This window comes from Thalassophryne amazonica, chromosome 19, assembly GCF_902500255.1.
Source record: "Thalassophryne amazonica chromosome 19, fThaAma1.1, whole genome shotgun sequence".
NCBI lineage: Eukaryota > Metazoa > Chordata > Actinopteri > Batrachoidiformes > Batrachoididae > Thalassophryne > Thalassophryne amazonica.
The window spans coordinates 34,050,107-34,067,060 of NC_047121.1; the positions used below are offsets into that span (position 1 = coordinate 34,050,107).

Here is a 16,954-nt window from a genome sequence, read left to right on the forward strand (position 1 = left end):
TAATGAGTCATTCACGTCATCAGCAGAGTCGTCAAGGGAGCCATCAGGAGAGGGACAGCTGCCCTGTCATTAGGAGGGTGCTAACTAGAGCACAATAGGTGCTAATTAGAGCTATTGTTTAGTCACTAGCCTATAGCAGTCTGCCTCTCGGTAGGAGGGGTCTGGTTAGGTTTAAAACTCCAGCTTTTGTGACTTCTTGATTATTCTTCTCTACAAGAGTCAAGACAGAAGTCAGACCACCAGAGCAAGAATGTTAGCTGAGGAAAGTTCTGCGATTTGAAGCGAAACGTCCTCGCGTCAAGCAACCCAGTCCAGTCGAAGATTCAAGCTTCTCTACAAACTAAGTGAAGTACTTTTCAAGGACAAGGAATTCCCTGGAGGCCAGTATTACTACTCTAGGGAACAGAATAATCTGGTGGTGTACTTCTGTTTATCTGAGGCTGAAGTAGAGACGCCGCTGATTTGATGCAGGTGTGCCACAGCCACAGGGATTGGTGATCATCAGCTCCACTGCCACGGAACCAGGAAGGAGGAGAGAAAAACAAACAGGAGCCAGACCAATAAGCCATCTCATAGTTACAAGTGCACATGCCTGGGAGAGCCTATAGCACTTCCGGGTCAACTCACGGGACCCAAGCACCGGCTTGCTGCAGGCTTAAACAATACTCGTTGGAGTTTTCATGTCTGCTTTGTTCTTCACTTCTGTCACAATTACCTATGTTTTGCTCAGTCTCGTGTGGCTGAACGTCAGTTGTCCCTCTAAGAAGCTGGCGCTGACCACACAGGGCCACGTAACTAGTTAGCATGCCGGAGTCTCGTTCCTTATTGGAATTAACCAGACAAATCTCTCCACCAAAAAACAACGGTGTTAACCCCCAAAATGAGCTGCGAATTGTAAATTATCCGCAAGCGTTTTGGGAGATATTTTTTCAGTATTCACGTTTTGCAATTAACGGTTTGCGGATAATTCACGATTTGCAGCTAATTCACTTTTTGGGGGTTAACACCTTTGTCACCATTTTTGCTGTTTTTAGCCCATAACTCCATATAATTGAGTCATAGACTATTCAAAATATACCTTTTTGGAATCTTCATGACCAGACAAATAATGTGGTCTAAATTTCAATGTGATAGGAACATTTTTATATCTTGACCCTTGTGTAATTCTACATTGACCCCTACGTGGTCACCCATTGAAAATTCAAATGACCCGTCTAAAGGAGCATTTTTGCACAGTTTGGTGCTCGAATCACCATTTGAAAGATTGTTTCCGTTATTCTTTGGAGGTGATGGTCATGAGATGGGCTTGAGACTTGATGATCCTTTGCTCAAATCACCTTGAGTGACCTTGAAGGTCACAATCAAGGTTGACTCGCTTTGATTCTAATGGCTAAACAGTGCTAGAAAGCCCTATAAGGCATAAATATAAAGTCACATGTAGGCTTATAATATGCAAATTCTCATTAGACTTTGAGCGACCTTGAACATATTTAAGGGTTGCTGTAATAAAGCAGAATATACTTTCCTTACTGATTGCAATTGGTGTGTTTTGCATTTGCTGGAGTCTGATTACATTTTTGACTTTCTGCAGTGTTTTAATGGTAAATAATACTGATTTTGGTCATGTTTCTTCGTTGTTCATGTTTGAATCACTGGTCACATGTGAGGCAACGACAGCGGAAGTTAAGATTAGTTTCAGTTTAACTTTGACCTCTTATCTCTGTGCCTTACAGTGAGTGTGGGCTTAGTCAGGAGGACAGCTGCTGGATCCTTGTTTGGGAAATTCAAAAATACAAAGAAAGTTTTGGACAGCAGACTTACCTGTTCCATGATGCCAGGATTGAAGAAAGCGGTGTTATTTCGGATCACAGTCTACGCTGCAGTGCCTGAAGTTGTCTAGATATTTCCCTGGATACTGGGCCACGCTATCTATGCTCATGTGTGTAAGTAATGTGCATTTACAACCCACAGATACAGCAGAGCAGTGTGCAGCCACTGCACCATGGATCACTATTAATCCACACTGAAATATTACCAACAAAAGGAAAAAACAACAACAATGGCATCACAGAAATTATGATAATGAGGCAAATAATACAAAGATATGACCATATTCCTACTACACAATCAGATATAATGACCATACTTTACAATCTTGCATGGATATGATATAATGTGAAGCATGCTTGATAAAATACAGAGTCTGTTACAGCCCTTTATTTCAATTCAATTTAATTTAAATTTATTAATTTATATAGTGCCAAATCCCAACAAAGTTGCCTCAAGGTGCTTCACACAAGTAAGATCTAACCTTACCAACCCCCAGAGCAAGCACACAGGCATCAGTCGTAAGGAAAAACTCCCTCTGATGATTTGAGGAAGAAACCTCAAGCAGACCAGACTCAAAGGGGTGACCTACTGCTTGGGCCATGTGAGCGACACAGTTGACAAAACAAATATACATGAAATTTTGGGAGTCCATGCTGGTGCACAGGACGGGAGGCTTGCAGAAGAAGACACCCACTCCCATCTCTGGATTGCTGGATACTAGCCCTATGCTTCACTATAAGACCCAGAATTTAGATAAAGTTGAGGCTGCAGCCTGCTCTGTTTCCTAATAAATGAATTTAAAAGGGTAAAACCATAGTAACATACTATGCCAGTATGCTAGCCATACAAAAGGGAAAATAAGTGCGTCTTAGTCTTTGCTTGAAAGTCTCTATAGAATCTGACTGTTTTATTGATGTATATGTGATTTATAATATGTGATAATGTGAGTCAAGGTGCTGTCGTGTGGATGGTAATGTTGGAAATGTGCAAATTATTCACTATATACTCCATATGATCTGAGGTGGAGTTTTTCACTGGTTAGCACAAGTAAGATAGAGATGGCACTCAAAAATTTGTATGCAAATTTATGCAACTATTGTAGCAACAGTGACTGACTCAATTCTGATTCACTCACCCCATTAATCCTATATGCTTGCCCTACTAACTGTAGGAAATAGCCAGTCTGAAATTGTTTGATTCCATTTCCTTAATGGCACTATCATGGCTGTCTTGGATTAAAAAAGGAAAAAGAAGTTAAAAAAAAAAAAGAGGAAAAAATAAGGCAATCTATCTAGTTTTTATATTTTTAAAATTAGAATTGCCTCTGGATGCTGCCAAATCAACATTTCTGGGGGTCAGTAATAGACTGAGTGGTTTGGATAATATAATAATATGTATGAAATACATAAAATGAATATACAGGCCTTCCATTTAAATCCATTTCCCACAATACAGCTTGATATATTGTGTGCATGACAAAATAACAGAACTAGAAATGCCACTAGAACAAGTGAATAACGCAGCAAAAATATAAATCGAGTAATGTCCAAACTAATGTATTTAACAAATAATTCTGAACACACTAATAAATGGTTGCTAAACACAATTGTCTTAATTCATTGTTAGTTATTGCTTATTATTGCAGGAACTAACATGTACACCATTAATAAATTATTACTAAACACAAATTAACTGCTAATTAACAGTTACTTCATATAGTTATTACTGCATTAGTTCAATTAATGTACCCTTATTCTAAAGTGTGACCAGTGTATCAAGTTAGCAGAATTTACATTTCCATACTAGTGGAATTTTTTTGTTTGTCAACAGAAATTGCTGTTTTTCCGTCCATCTGAACAGTAAAACCTTCCGTGTCCTAAAACTCAAGAACTGTAAAATTCTCAAAATTAAATTTTTTAATACATTAATACTGGGAGGTCAAATATCTGACTGTAAAAAAAACAACAACAAACAAACCAAAAAACAAACAAACAAACAAACCCCATGCATTTCTGACATATATACATGCCTTTTTTTTTTTTTTTTTACTGAATTTTGGGTTTCAAGTAGGAAATGTACAAGAGCCCTGAAATGCTCACATTGCCCACTAGATGGCGACAAAAGCCGCTCAAATGTATGGCTAGGTCTGGACTGTTTATTCATTTGAGAAGTTAATTTTTGGTAAAAATAAGATGGACTGACCTCCAAAAATCAACTTACAGTTGTGTCCATTTCCCTTATGGGCAATTTACTTGTAAGCCATACACGACATATTGATAATCGTTCAGTTCTTCAAAATTGCACATAATCATTTGCTGAAGTATTAAAGCAAAAATAATGATAAAAATGATAATCACATGACACCCCATTTGTGGGGAATGCCCACTGTCTAAAAAATTCAGCGTTTTATTCTGTTAATCTAGTTGCAGTTCAACAAAGGGTGGTTTCAGAATCAGAATCAGAAAAATTTTTTATTGCCATATGAGTGAACAAGTTCACAACATTAGGAAATTGCTGCGGTACTTGGTGCTAACATTAAAAAAGAGTAGTAAAACAAGTAATATATAATAAAACTTAACACTATAGCAATGTTACAAAATGTACAGATTGTATGAGCTAAGATAAATAAATGGTGATGATAAATGGTGATAGCAACAATCTAGAGTTCTAAAAGTTCTTGTTGATGAGGCTAACAGCAGAGGGGAAAAAACTGTTCTTATGGCGGGAGGTTCTGGTCCGAAGGGACCGTAGCCTCCTGCCTGAGGGGAGGAGGTCAAAAAAGTTATATCCAGGGTGAGAAGGATCGGCTCTGATCCGACCTGAATGCCCCAGTGTCCTGGAGGTGTACAGGTCGGGAAGAGATGGAAGGTTGGAGCCAGTCACCTTCTCGGCAGAGCGTACAATGCGCTGTAGTCTCTGTATGTCCCTGGTGGTGGCTCCAGCATACCATATGGTGATGGAGGTGATGAGGATGGACTCGATGATGGCAGTGTAAAACTGCACCATGATCCTTGCTGGCAGGTTGAATTTCTTCAACTGCTGCAGGAAGTACATCCTCTGCTGGGCCTTCTTGACAACAGAAGTAATGGTGGACTCCCACCCGAGGTCCTGGGTTAGAGTGATTCCCAGAACAGAAGGTGTCCACTATGGTGATGGGGGTGTCTGCCAGGGTAATGAAGGGGAGAGGGGCTGTGTTCTTCCTAAAGTCCACAATAATCTCCACTGTCTTCTTGGTGTTCAGCACCAAGTTGTTATAGCTGCACCAGGACACCAGTCGTTGGACCTCCAGCCTATAGGCGGACTCATCCCCATCAGAGATGAGTCCGATAAGGGTGGTGTCATCTGCAAACTTGATAAGCTTGCAGACTGGTGATCAGAGGTACAGCAGTTGGTGTACAGGGAGAAAAGCAGAGGAGAGAGGACACAGCCCTGAGGAGTACCGATACTGGTGGTCTGGGAGTCCGAGACATTCTTCCCCAGCCTCACGTGCTGCTTCCTATCCTTCAGGAAGTTGGCAATCCACCTGCAGGTAGAATCAGGCATGTTCATCTGGGAAAGCTTAGCCTGGAGAAGATCTGGGAGGATGGTATTGAAGGCAGAGCTGAAGTCCACAAACAGGATCCTAGCGTAGGTTCCCGGGGAGTCCAGATGCTGCAGAACGAAGTGCAAAGCCAGATTGATGGCGTCATCCACAGACCTATTGGCTCTGTAAGCAAACTGCATGGGGTCCAAGAGGGAGGCCATGAGAGATTTGAGGTGGAACAGAACCAGACGCTCAAATGACTTCATGACTACAGAAGTCAGTGCCACCACTGACCACTGTGCCACCAGTCTGTAGTCACTGAGTCTATTGATCCTCGGTTTCTTGGGAACAGGAATAATGATGGAGGTTTTGAAACAGTCAGGCACGTGGCAAGCCTCCACTGAGGAGTTGAATATGTCTGTAAACACTGGGGCAAGCTCATTAGCACAGTGTCTCAGAGCGGCAGGTGAGGAATGGGCCAGACGGTGGGAATGGAAAAAATGGAAAAACAAATCATTACAAGTAATTGCATATTTTGTTTTCTATTTAAATAACTAAGTTTTTGAGGACCAGTTTACACAACTAGATTTCTAAAAATAGAATTTTTGGAAGTGCATATTGTTCAGAAAGTTAAATTTTAGAAAAGAGCCAAAGGAAATGACAAAAAACGATGATGTTCAATATGTACTGATCTAGACTTATTATACACACACAAAATCACAATCACAATGTTCCACATGCGTGTCCATAACAACAACAGGACACAAAACTTGATCTGACCTTGTATGTTTTTGGCTGCAGTACGGATTCCATTCTTTGTGGATCTTGGTGCACCTGAAAATGTGCTGAACCACACGTGTAACTTCTACCTCAACACAGAGGACAGCATCTCAGTTGGTGTGTGGTAGGTTACTGGTTCTTCTAATGTCCAAATGAACGACAATGCCCCATGAATAAATCCACAGGCGTTACAAGTGGTTGCAGTGTGAATACGGCCAGCATCTACTCATTCATCTGCACAGATGTGGCTCACAAATCTATCCAACAATGCCAACGTTGTTGCTTGTGTTGTTTCTTCTCATCTCCACCTTTGTGTCTTGCAGGCATACCCTCCCTGCCAGCCAATGGGAGAATGTTGCAGGGAGAAGCCACGAGTGGTACCGGGAGGCGCTGGGAGACGGGCGTCCTGTTATTATCTATCTCCATGGCAACGTGGGGACCAGGTGCGATGAGTGCTGCAGGGTAGAGACCCTTGAATTGATCCTAATGGAGTCTAGTGGGTATTACATGATGCTCAGGGCTTTGAGTAGTTTACTAGGCACAATGCATGCAAGGGATTGTGGGTAAATAAGTGAAAGCCATTTCTCTTTTGTTGTTTCTCCAGGGCTTTATGTCACAGAGTAGAACTAGTGAAGGTAAAAAGTCTCGAAAAACGTGACTGATTTGTTTTGAAATTTTGTCTCAGTATTATATGAAACTTCAAATGTTTGTGTTGCAGATCTTAAGTGCTGCAGGGTATCATGTTTTGTCTTTAGACTACAGAGGTAAGAGGTTTTCACTTTATTACTTTGATTACACACCAGATTGTCTAAAAATCTCCTCAAAAAACAATGCTGTATATTATGTTTCGAGGTTTTGGAGACTCCAGTGGAGAGCCGAGTGAAGCCGGACTGACCACTGATGCCTTCTATCTGTATCACTGGCTAAAGAAGCACAGTGATTGACGATCGTTTAATTTTGCAGAGTTGCAACAGTACTGCCCTGAAAATACAAGAGCAAGAGGTGACTGAGAATTAGTTGGAAGTACCTGTGTAGCTGGTAACCCCTCAGAAAACTGACTCATGAGATGAACTCAATTCAGTTATGAGCAGGATTTCCATCTAATATATGTAGTTCCAAATAAATGAAGTTATTTTGCATGGATGTGCTTTATTTGAGTTGAGAGCTACAGATACAGTTGTATGTAAAAGTTTGGGCACCCCTGATAATTTCCATGATTTTCCTTTATAAATCACTGGTTGTGTGGATCAGCAATTTCAGTTAAATATATCATATGGCAGATGAACACAGTGATATTTGAGAAGTGAAATGAAGTTTATAGGATTTAAAGAGTGCAATAATTCTTTAAACAAAATTCGACAGCTACTTAAATTTGGGTACCCTAACAGAAAAAAAAATACATCAATATTTAGTAGATCCTCCTTTTGCAGAAATAACAGCCTCTAAACACTTCCTATAGCTTCCAATGAGAGTCTGGATTCTGGTTGAAGGTAATTTGGACCATTCTTCTTTACAAAACATCTCAGGTTTGTTGGTTTCCAAGCATGGACAGCCCACTTAAAATCACACCACAGATTTTCAATAATATTCAGGTCTGGGGACTGAGATGGCCATTCCAGAACATTGTAATTGTTCCTCTGCATGAATGCCTTAGTAGATTTTGAGCAGTGTTTAGGATTGTGGTCTTGTTGAAAGATCCAGCCCAGGAGTAACTTCAGCTTTGTCACTGATTCTTGAACATTGTTCTCAAGAATCTGCTGATATTGAATGAAATTCATGTGACCTTCAACTTTTAACAAGATTCCTAGTACCTGCACTGGCCACACAGCCACATACTATGATGGAACCACCTCCAAATTTTACTGTAGGTAGCAAGTGTTTTTCTTGGAATGCTGTGTTATCACCCATTGTGCTGTCCAAATAACTCAATTTTAGTTTCATCAGTCCACAGCACCTTATTCCAAAATGAAGCTGGCTTGTCCAAATGTGCTTTAGCATACCTCAAGCGACTCTGTTTGAGGCGTGTATGCAGAAAAGGCTTCCTCTGCATTACAGCATCATACAGCATGTCCTTGTGCAAAGTGCGCTGTATAGTTGAACAATGCGCAGAGACACTATCTGCAGCAAGATCATGTTGTAGGTTTTTGGAGCAGGTCTGTGGGTGACTATGACTGTTCTCACCATCCTTCGCTTCAGCTTATCTGAGATTTTTCTTGGCCTGCCACATCGGGCCTTAACTAGTACTGTGCCTGTGGTCTTCCATTTCCTCACTATGTCCCTCACAGTAGAAACTGACAGCTGAAATCTCTGAGATAGCTTTTTGTATCCTCCCCCTAAACCATGATGTTGAACAATCTTTGTTTTCAGGTCATTTGAGAGTTGTTTAGAGGCTCCCATGTTGCCACTCATTAGAACAGATGCAAAGAGGAGAAACATTTGTAAATGGCCACCTTAAATACCCTTTGTCATGATTGGACTAATCTGTGTAAGGAGGTCAAGGATCAGTGAGCTTACCAAACCAATTTTGTGTTCTAATAATTAGTGCTAAATCTATTCAAATCAATAAAATGACAAGGGCGCTCAAATTTATGCACCTGCCTAATTTTGATTATTGCAGACTCAAATAAAGCACATAGTTGGGACTACATATATTTTTTAGATGGAAATCCAATCCAGTGAGTCACTTTTATGGCAACATTACCTCTATTAAGTTTGCCTGCTAAATAGCCACATGACGACATATAGGCTGCATGACCGCTAACTGGCTACGTAGCCACTTTCAAATTAGTTGGCAACAGGTGAAAATCAATAACTGTGCCACCAAGTACACAAATCCTAGAAAGTTAAATGTTTCATCCATTCACTCAGTATTTGTCCATAATCTTGGCTCCTATCAGGGTCTGGGGTTCATGCTGTAATACTCGAAGCTCCATTCACAAGAACTGGACATGTTGCTGCCAACCATCCACTTACAAGGTGAGCGCAATTTGGCGAGTGCATTTTTACTTCGCATCAGTTGATTTTTGGTTATCAGCTCATCTTATTTTCGCCAAAAGTGAACTTCTGAAATGAATAAACAGTCGAGACCTTGCCGCATGTTTGAGCAGCTTTTGTCGCCATCCAGCGGGAGATGTGAGCATTTCAGTTTTTCTACTTCAAATCCAAAATTCTGTAAACAAGCAACAAAAAAAAAGAGGCATTTGTAAATGCCAGAAATGCATTATTTTTTGACATGCAGAGCGTTGACCTCTTAGTTTTAATGTATAAAAATTTAGATTTTGAGAGTTTTATGGTTCTTCAATTTTAAGATACAAAGGTTTGCTGGGAGGACATACAGAAGGATGGAATTTCTCCTGAAAAGCATAACTCTTACACTTACGAAAAATAGAATTACTCAAAAAAACTTCTACTTCTACTTAACATATAGAAAATAGTGGATTTTCATGTTTCATTTCACTCATTTTGGTGGTGATCTAATCTTTGGCAGATGAGCTCAGTAAATTAGGGATGCTTATTTGCATATTAATGAAAAATATTGTTTTTGTTGGTACATGATAATTCATTAATATATGTTAGGCACTTGATAGTTACATCAGGGTCTCCCTCAGTAGATTTACTGATAATGTTTTGGGCTGCTTGGTGTTTATGTTTGCAATTTGAAACAATAAAACCCTAAATGAAAACAAACCATAAAACACTAAAACAAAAACAGAGTCTCCTGCAGAGTTAAAAGTCAAGGAATAAAAATGGGTTTTAAGCAGAGGTGGGACAAAGTCACCATCAAGTCACTTTCAAGTCATGAATCAGCAAGTCCCAAGTCAAGTCTCAAGTCCTAATGACCACCAATTGTTTGCAAGCTGACTTGAGACTTGACTTGGGACTTGCAGATTGATGACTTGAGAATAACGTGACAGTGACTTTGTCCCACCTCTGATTTTAAGACTGGTTTCAAAAACTGGACAGTGAGGAGGCTTGTCTAATGTTCAATGGTAACTCGTTCCATAGTTTTGGAGCAGCAGTGGAAAATGCTCTGTCCTCTCTGAGCTTCTGTTTGGACCTCGGTACCTCCAGGAGCAGCAGGTCCACTGACCTAGGTACCAAGCAGAAGCGTAGGGTTGAAGGAGCTCAGAGAGGTAAGGGGGGGAACCATTTAATGACTTAAAAACAAATAAAAGAATCTTAAAATGGAATCTAAAATGCATAGGCAGCCAGTGGAGGGAGGCCAGGATGGGGGTTATGTGCCCCCTCTTACGTGCTCCACTTAGGAGGCGAGCGGCTGCATTTTGCAAGGGAGGACTGGCTGACTCCAAAATAGAGTGCGTTACAGTAATCCAGCTGAGATGTTATGAAGGCCTCGATCGCTCTCTCAAAATGCTTTTTGCAAGGAAAGGCTTCACTTTTGCCAGCTGCCTAATCTGAAAGAAGCTGGACTTCACAACAGACCTAATTTGCCGATCCAATTTAAAATCACTGTGCATCTTAAAAACTAACTTAAACCAGACTTAAAAAGTTTGTGACTATTGGCTTTACATAGTCTGCCAAAGGGCCCAAGTCAACAGGCGAGGGTTCACAAGAGCCGCTGGGGACAAACACCATCACTTCTGTTTTATTTTCATTAAAATTTAAAATGTTCAAGGCCATCCAGGTTTTGATGTCCTCGAGACATGACAGAAGTGGTGTGAGGGAGAAAACATTTTTTTCTTTAGTGGCACATATACAGTTGTATGCAAAAGAAGAATGGCCCAAAACACCTTCCACCAGGATCCAGACTCTAGTTGGGAGCCACAGAAAGTGTTTAGAGACTGTTGTTTCTGCAAAAGGAGGATCTACTAAATACTGATGTATTTTTTTCTGTTGGGGTGCCCAAATTTATGTACCTGCCTAATTTTGTTTTATTAATTATTGCACACTTTCTGTAAATACTAGAACTTTCTTTTCACTTCTGAAATATCACTGTGTTTGTCTGCTATATGATGTATTTAACTGAAATTTCTGATCCAGACAACAAATGATTTATAAAGGAAAATCATGAAAGTTATCAGGGGTGCCCAAACGTATGCATACAATTGTATCTGATACTAACTAACCCCAGTGAACAATGGACATTGTGCTGCAATGCACCCTGGGAGTTCGGGGTTTTGGGGTTTTAGATGTTATTGTGGTTCATATTATTTTAATAGTATTGTTAGTGGTATTGATTTGTTTTTGTAGTTCAGTTGGTTTAGTCAGTTTGGTTACGTGCCATGTTGCCATTACCATGAGTGAGAAGTGCTTGATGTCTTCTGTCACTGTCTCTGTTTGTAGGTGTGTAAAAATAAAAGCACCTGCTTGTGGCGGAATGCACAAAAGACAAAAAGCTCTGCGTGTGCATATCTTTGGTCAAAGACAAACATAGGACTAATATTTTTGGGGAATCTACAGATACTAGCTAACAACACTGAACAATGGATGTTGATAATTACATTATGGACTCACACGCCATTCAAACAGGAGGCGTAAAAAGCATACTAAAAGCATGCATGCATGATTTATTTAGTAAGTTCAGTGTAAGTACATAATGTAATTGTAGAAATGTTAAGAATACATGGCTGACACAAGAAAGTGAAAACACTTATTTCCATTGTGGTCCATTTAAAAATCAAATGACAAAATAGAAGTAAAAATAAAATAAAATAATAATAATATACTGATAATAATAATGATAATCATAATAGTATGTATATGATTACAAGAACCTAAACAATTTATACATACATTAAGACAGTAAATTAACATTTAAAATTATGCAATTAACAGGAAATAAAAGGGTTGAGTTCCTCTTCTAAAAACTGTCAAAAACTTTCTGGACTCACACGCCATTCCAACTCATTATAAAAGCTTTGCACAATTTATTACCACCTGAGAAAAATGCAGCTTTCGAAACACTAGCCAATCCAGAGCCTGTGGATCCCCACAGGCAACATGCTAGTTAATTCATATACATATTGTAGCCTCTTGATGCTTGCACCATAGGTACCACCTGGAAAGTAGATGAGCTGACTAGATGTTGGAGTTGTTTGGTACATATATTTACATGTTAATAAGCAAGGAGTTTGCCACTCTGTTGCCACTAAATAATGCAGATTCCAAACCACTTAACCACCACAGCTCTTATTTTTCTTTAGAGTATACTAATTTTGTATAAATGCACAAAATGCAATTAAATTTAAACACAAAAATCAATTCACCATTTTCTCTTTGAATATGCTTCCACCACAGATGGTAATATTATTCCAATTCATTGTATGAATTATATTTAAATAGAAAAAACAAATAATCTTGCTCCCTACAGAGAAAATACAGTGTTTTAATTAACATTCATTGTATCTGAAATATTTTGAATATTGTAAAATATTTTCTTCCAGATATACATGCTCCTTCCAGGCTTTGAAAGCTTGCTTTGGAAAATATTGGAAATGAACAACATTGTATTTGCCAGTGATAATAAGTATGTGCCACATACAACATTTCAAGAACTTCATTTTATTTTACTGGATTATTTGCTTTGTTTGATAGATTCCCTACATTTGTCTTTGTGAATGATTGATTTTAATTTTAATTAACATGTGTGCAGTTTAAAGATGCTGATCTGCCCACTTCTTGTACTGCATTCGGAGGATGATGACATTGTGCCATATCACATGGGTCTAAAGGTACACTGTGGCTTTAACTGCCCTTCATTTGAACCTTTAGATAATAGTTTATGCCTGCACGCTGAATTATTTGACATTTACTTTTGCTTTTTCTTCAGCTGTACCAGATAGCTCTTCAGACCCAGAAAGAACAGAACAACAAGGTTCAGATGATCACCTACAGTGCAGGTCTTGGATTCTCCCACAACAACATTTACTTGGACCCCGAGCTGCCAAATGTTGTTGGGTAGGTTAAAACTGACAATGCAATCTTTTATTGTAAATATACTATACAACTGCATTGCATTAACATCTATCAGTGGACATTGCTGTTGATCTTTTTAAATCGGTTACTGTCTGATACTTATTTTTATGTCCTGGGGTGAGCAGAAACCTCTCTTATGTTTGTGTCTTTGTAAAACATTTGAACAGACTGAATTTAATTTTTCCATCTGTGTTTCACTGCAGGAGATTTCTTCAAAATGCAAAGCAGTAGAGACGAGTTAGAACTTTTCGTTGATGCATCTTTTTTTATTAAATTCAGAGTCAGGATTTCTGCACTGTGCCATATAGGCATCGAAAGCTAGTGAAAACAATGGTCAAAATACTAATATTGTATTTTAATATTTCTAAAATTATCCCCTTTAAACTCTATCAGAAAACAAATCTCTACAACATGACAAAGAAAAATATCAAAGTCAAAATAATGGGGTGCATAAGTAATGGCACCCTTTAGTACAACAAGTAAATCATCACTTTTACAGCCAGTTATTACCCAAGGCCAACAAATATGGCTATCGGGTATTGCAAATTCTTTGCGTCCATCTGTCCATCCATCTGTCTGTCTGTGCTCAGCATAAGTCCAGTCCTATTACTGCCAGAGTCTTCAAATTCACGGGGAACATTCTTGGGACACAGAGCTTGGACAAGTTCAAAGATGGCTAACCTTTACCTATTTTAAGAGGTTAAAAAGTCACGTTCTATTGCAATCTGTCCCGTTTTGTTTTTGAGTGGTGGGCGGGGGTGACAGCCAATCAGAGCAGTGCTGCACTGTGACATTTTGTGTGTTTATACATGTTTCTCATATATTATGTAAAGGCTAGCGAGAAATAAACACTTATAAACCTGAAATGGACCCTAATAACACCTCTGAACTTATTTACAAGACATTTCGTGGACGTTAGCATGGTGACATCACAGGCTGGTAGTTAGCTGTAAAACTCCATTCCGTTTGTGTGTAAATATAACCTCTTTGTCATATATTATGTAAAAGCTAGCAATAAACACTTCTGAAACTGAAAACACCATTTTTATGGAACCTAATGACACCTCTGAACTTATTTACAAGACATTTCGTGGATGTTAGCATGGTGACATCACAGGCTGGTAGCTAGCTGTAAAACACCATTTTGTTTGTGTGTAAATATAACCTCTTTGTCATATATGATGTAAAAGCTAGCAATAAACACTTCTGAAACTGAAAACGACATTTTTATGGAACCTAACGACACCTCTGAACTTATTTACAAGACATTTCGTGGATGTTAGCATGGTGACATCACAGGCTGGTAGCTAGCTGTAAAACTCCATTTTGTTTATGTGTAAATATAACCTCTTTGTCAAATATGATGTAAAAGCTAGCAATAAACACTTCTGAAACTGAAAATGACATTTTTGTCACCTGATAACACCTCTGGAGTCATTTATAAGACATTTTGCTAATTCACGCTAACTTCCTATGGAGTTAAATTTGTCTCATTAATACCTGCAAATACACAGAGGGTGATCTACAAATACTTGTATTCCTTGATTTGTACAACTTCCACTCTTGTCAAAAGCTCATGTTTATGCACGTGCAAAGCCTTGTGCAGATGCTGTTAAAAAGTAAATATTGTTTTTGATTGATTGATTGATAGAGGGACTTTATTGGATATGTACAAATTGTGCATAAGACAGTAGGATGTTATAATTAATTAATTAGACAACTGGAAATGATACAGAACACAATACTCATACAGCCAATGGTATTTGAGCATTGCATATATATATATATATATATATATATATATATATATATATATATATATATATATATTCAGGGGATGGATACAAGAATCAATGAGTGTGTCTTTGACTTCATTTACAGCAACTATTAAGAAATATAAACTGTAAGCTACACTATGGCAAAGCTGTCCAGAATAGGCAGTTCAAGGGAAGCTACCAAAATACCCGTGAGAAATCTGAAGATGTTTCACAAGTGCTTTCTTCTCTGGCTGTAATTGCAGAAACTGTAAATAGTACAACTTCTGTATTTTGCATCACCAGTTACACATCATCATGGTGGAGTGGAGCAGAGGACTTGAAAGTTAAGCTACACTTTTCCAAAAGACACATGTGAGACTCGAGCCTCAATGTGATCAATTTTCTTGAATGAAAATCTCTGTGCCACTCCACCATGAAGCAGTGAGTGGTGGCGCAATAGACCCGAGGTACAAAATGCACACTTTTTTATCTAATCACAGCCACAGAAGCCTATTTTGCCTTCTCCTGGTGGCTTCCCTCACCAGCCTGCTTACTGTATTCTCCAGAGCACAAGCCACACCTGTTAAAAATATGCCTCTTGAAGAGCAAAAACCCATATATAAGTTGCACTGGAGTATAAGTCTCACCTTTTTTTTCTGTATTATCAGCTTTTTAATTTAATCCCTTATTTTTTATTATTGGCATTTATTCTTTTATAATTAAGAGTTTATTTTGTTTACTGCTTTGATCCCTGGAAAAGTCCTATAAGAATCGTCAGAAATCGCATGTACATAAGAATTCACACCCTTTGCTCAATACTTTGTTGATGCACCTTTGGCAGCAATTACAGTCTCAAGTCTTCTTGAATACAACCCCTGGCAAAAATTATGGAATCACCGGCCTCGGAGGATGTTCATTCAGTTGTTTAATTTTGTAGAAAAAAAGCAGATCACAGACATGACACAAAACTAAAGTCATTTCAAATGGCAACTTTCTGGCTTTAAGAAACACTATAAGAAATCAGGAAAAAAAAGATTGTGGCAGTCAGTAACGGTTACTTTTTCAGACCAAGCAGAGGAAAAAAAAAAAATGGACTCACTCAATTCTGAGGAATAAATTATGGAATCACCCTGTAAATTTTCATCCCCAAAACTAACACCTACATCAAATCAGATCTGCTCGTTAGTCTGCATCTAAAAAGGAATGATCACACCTTGGAGAGCTGTTGCACCAAGTGGACTGACATGAATCATGGCTCCAACAGGAGAGATGTCAACTGAAACAAAGGAGAGGATTATCAAACTCTTAAAAGAGGGTAAATCATCACGCAATGTTGCAAAAGATGTTGGTTGTTCACAGTCAGCTGTGTCTAACTCTGGACCAAATACAAACAACATGGGAAGGTTGTTAAAGGAAAACATACTGGTAGACCAAGGAAGACATCAAAGCGTCAAGACAGAAAACTTAAAGCAATATGTCTCAAAAATCGAAAATGCACAACAAAACAAATGAGGAACGAATGGGAGGAAACTGGAGTCAACGTCTGTGACCGAACTGTAAGAAACCGCCTAAAGGAAATGGGATTTACATACAGAAAAGCTAAACGAAAGGCATCATTAACACCTAAACAGAAAAAAACAAGGTTACAGTGGGCTAAAGAAAAGCAATCGTGGACTGTAGATGACTGGATGAAAGTCATATTCAGTGATGAATCTCGAATCTGCATTGGGCAAGGTGATGCTGGAACTTTTGTTTGGTGCCGTTCCAATGAGATTTATAAAGACTGCCTGAAGAGAACATGTAAATTTCCACAGTCATTGATGATATGGGGCTGCATGTCAGGTAAAGGCACTAAGGAGATGGCTGTCATTACATCATCAATAAATGCACAAGTTTACGTTGATATTTTGGACACTTTTCTTATCCCATCAATTGAAAGGATGTTTGGGGATGATGAAATCATTTTTCAAGATGATAATGCATCTTGCCATAGAGCAAAAACTGTGAAAACATTCCTTGCAAAAAGACACATAGGGTCAATGTCATGGCCTGCAAATAGTCCGGATCTTAATCCAATTGAAAATCTTTGGTGGAAGTTGAAGAAAATGGTCCATGACAAGGCTCCAAC

The 16,954-nt window shown here is 38.8% G+C and overlaps 1 protein-coding gene across 1 annotated transcript; it reads left to right on the forward strand.

The window, feature by feature from the left end:
* The first annotated feature begins 1,831 nt into the window (after positions 1–1,831).
* Positions 1,832–13,571, forward strand: LOC117531885 (lysophosphatidylserine lipase ABHD12-like). The gene is given in 12 exon segments (XM_034195077.1): positions 1,832–1,943; positions 6,155–6,257; positions 6,457–6,576; positions 6,738–6,768; positions 6,852–6,897; positions 6,986–7,066; positions 7,097–7,137; positions 9,024–9,108; positions 12,536–12,620; positions 12,747–12,825; positions 12,924–13,051; positions 13,273–13,571. Coding segments are annotated over 12 exon segments (939 nt in total). The 3' UTR covers positions 13,301–13,571.
* Positions 13,572–16,954: the final 3,383 nt, after the last annotated feature.